Source organism: Chiloscyllium plagiosum, chromosome 3 (assembly GCF_004010195.1).
Source record: "Chiloscyllium plagiosum isolate BGI_BamShark_2017 chromosome 3, ASM401019v2, whole genome shotgun sequence".
NCBI lineage: Eukaryota > Metazoa > Chordata > Chondrichthyes > Orectolobiformes > Hemiscylliidae > Chiloscyllium > Chiloscyllium plagiosum.
The window spans coordinates 125372805-125374963 of NC_057712.1; the positions used below are offsets into that span (position 1 = coordinate 125372805).

At 46.4% G+C, this 2159-nt stretch overlaps 1 protein-coding gene across 1 annotated transcript in view; it reads right to left on the reverse strand.

The window, feature by feature from the left end:
- Positions 1–830: 830 nt before the first annotated feature.
- xdh (xanthine dehydrogenase) overlaps positions 831–2159 on the reverse strand; it is a 143732-nt gene continuing 142403 nt past the window's right edge. The window contains exon 37 of the mRNA XM_043675419.1: positions 831–1301. Within this exon, the coding sequence (XP_043531354.1) occupies positions 1251–1301 (51 nt within the window). The 3' untranslated portion in view covers positions 831–1250. The remainder of the gene's footprint in view (positions 1302–2159) is intronic.

Below are 2159 nucleotides of genomic sequence, written 5' to 3' on the forward strand. Positions count from 1 at the left end.
CATATCTAAAGGGTCATGACTGCGGTGTGCATTTTGCAATCATCAGCGAACACTTCCACTTTTCTGAGGGAGGGGAGGTCATTAATGAGGCAGACGATGATGGCTGAGTCCAGGTCATTCCGTTGAGGAACTGCTGCAGAGATGTTCTGGAGCTGAGATGACCGACCTCCAACAATCATCGTCCTATGTGCCAGGTATAACTCGAACCAGCAGAAAGGTTTCCTCTGATTTGCACTGGTTCCAGTTTTGCGAGGGCTCCTGGATTCTGTACTTGACCAAGGGCTTCCCAGAACTTTATAAAGATTCAGCATAACTTTGTCACAAATTTACTCATAAATCTGTACCGATAAATCCCAAACACCTTGCTAACCACTCTCCGAGCATGCTCTGTTCGCTTCAAAGACTGATGGTCATTCACCCCAGGTCACTCTGCTCTGCAGATTGTGTCATTATGTCTATTTTGCCTGTCCCTATTCTTTCTGCTAAATGCACAAGGCTTAGCATTAAACTGCATCTGCCACTTGAAGAACGCCTCATCTTCCGCCTCGGAACACTTCAACCCCAGGGCATCAATGTGGACTTCAACAGTTTCCTCATTTCCCCTTCCCCCACCTCACTCTAGTTCTAAACTTCCAGCTCAACACTGTCCCCATGACTTGTCCGGACTTGTCCGACCTGCCTATCTCCTTTTCACCTATCCACCCCACCCTCTCCTCCCTGACCTATCACCTTCATCCCCTCCCCCACTCACCCATTGTACTCTATGCTAATTTCTCCCCACCCCCACCCTCCTCTAGCTCATCTCTCCACCCTTCAGGCTCTCTGCCTTTATTCCTCATGAAGGGCTTTTGCCCGAAACGTCGATTTTGCTGCTCCTCGGATGCTGCCTGGACTGCTGTGCTCTTCCAGCACCACTCTGCCAGCCCACGTTTGTCATGTTGCAAGTCATTCAGTTTATTAGTTGAAAAAATAATCACCATTTTGCTTTTCCAGGCAGTAGTTGGATTAATTTTCAGATGAATCATTTGACTTAAATATTGAATGAACTGTCATCTGTGTGCAATGTGTAAAATTATCCACTGAATGGCCACCAGCTGGTCAAATTTGAGTGCAATGTAGAGTCATTTTCTAAAAGATGGAGTAGGGCTAGACAGGGTAGGGATCGGCGCCACAGGAGTGGGGTAGACCCTACCATGTTATATTCCACTGAGGGGCTTTCAGGAAACAGGAAATTGTCTGATGGGGTACAATTACACTTCAATATTCCAAGGTGTAAAGGTCCCTGGATCTGCAGGAGGACACTAGAAAAGAAAGAAAAACAGAATTTCCTCTGATTAAGATATAAAGAGAGAAAACTTGATCTTTAACTGCGGTAATTACAATCACAGGCTTATTCAGATGCAACTGAGAAACATCAGAATAAGATTTCAGGAATGTGTCATAATTAACAGGATGTCCCCGGGAATGTGTCACTAATGTACATGTGTGTTGGATTGTGCCAATATTTACGGGGGTCCCGGGAGAGTCTATCAGTATTTACAGTGTGTGTGGAACTGTGTCAATATTTACAGGGGTCCCAGGGGAGTGTATCAGTATTTACAGTGTGTGTGGGACTGTGTCAATATTTACGGGGGTACCAGGGGACTGTGTCAGTATTTACAGTGTGTGTGGGACTGTGTCAATATTTACGGGGGTCCCGGGAGAGTCTATCAGTATTTACAGTGTGTGTGGAACTGTGTCAATATTTACAGGGGTCCCAGGGGAGTGTGTCAGTATTTACAGTGTGTGTGGGACTGTGTCAATATTTACAGGGGTCCCAGGGGAGTGTGTCAGGATTTACCATGTGTGTGGGACTGTGTCAATATTTACAGGGGTCCCAGGGGAGTGTGTCTCTATTTACCGTGTGTGTGGGACTGTGTCAATATTTACAGGAGTCCTTGGGGAGTGTGTCAGTATTTACAGTGTGAGTGGGACTGTGTCAATATTTACAGGGGTCCTGTGGGAGTAAGTCAGTATTTATCGTGTGTGTGGGACTGTGTCAATATTTACAGGGGTACCAGGGGAGTGTATCTGTATTTACAGGTGGGTCCCTGTGGGGAGAGTGTGTAAGTCTTTACAGGGGGGTTACCGGGTGGGTGTCAGTATTCACAGGTAGGTCC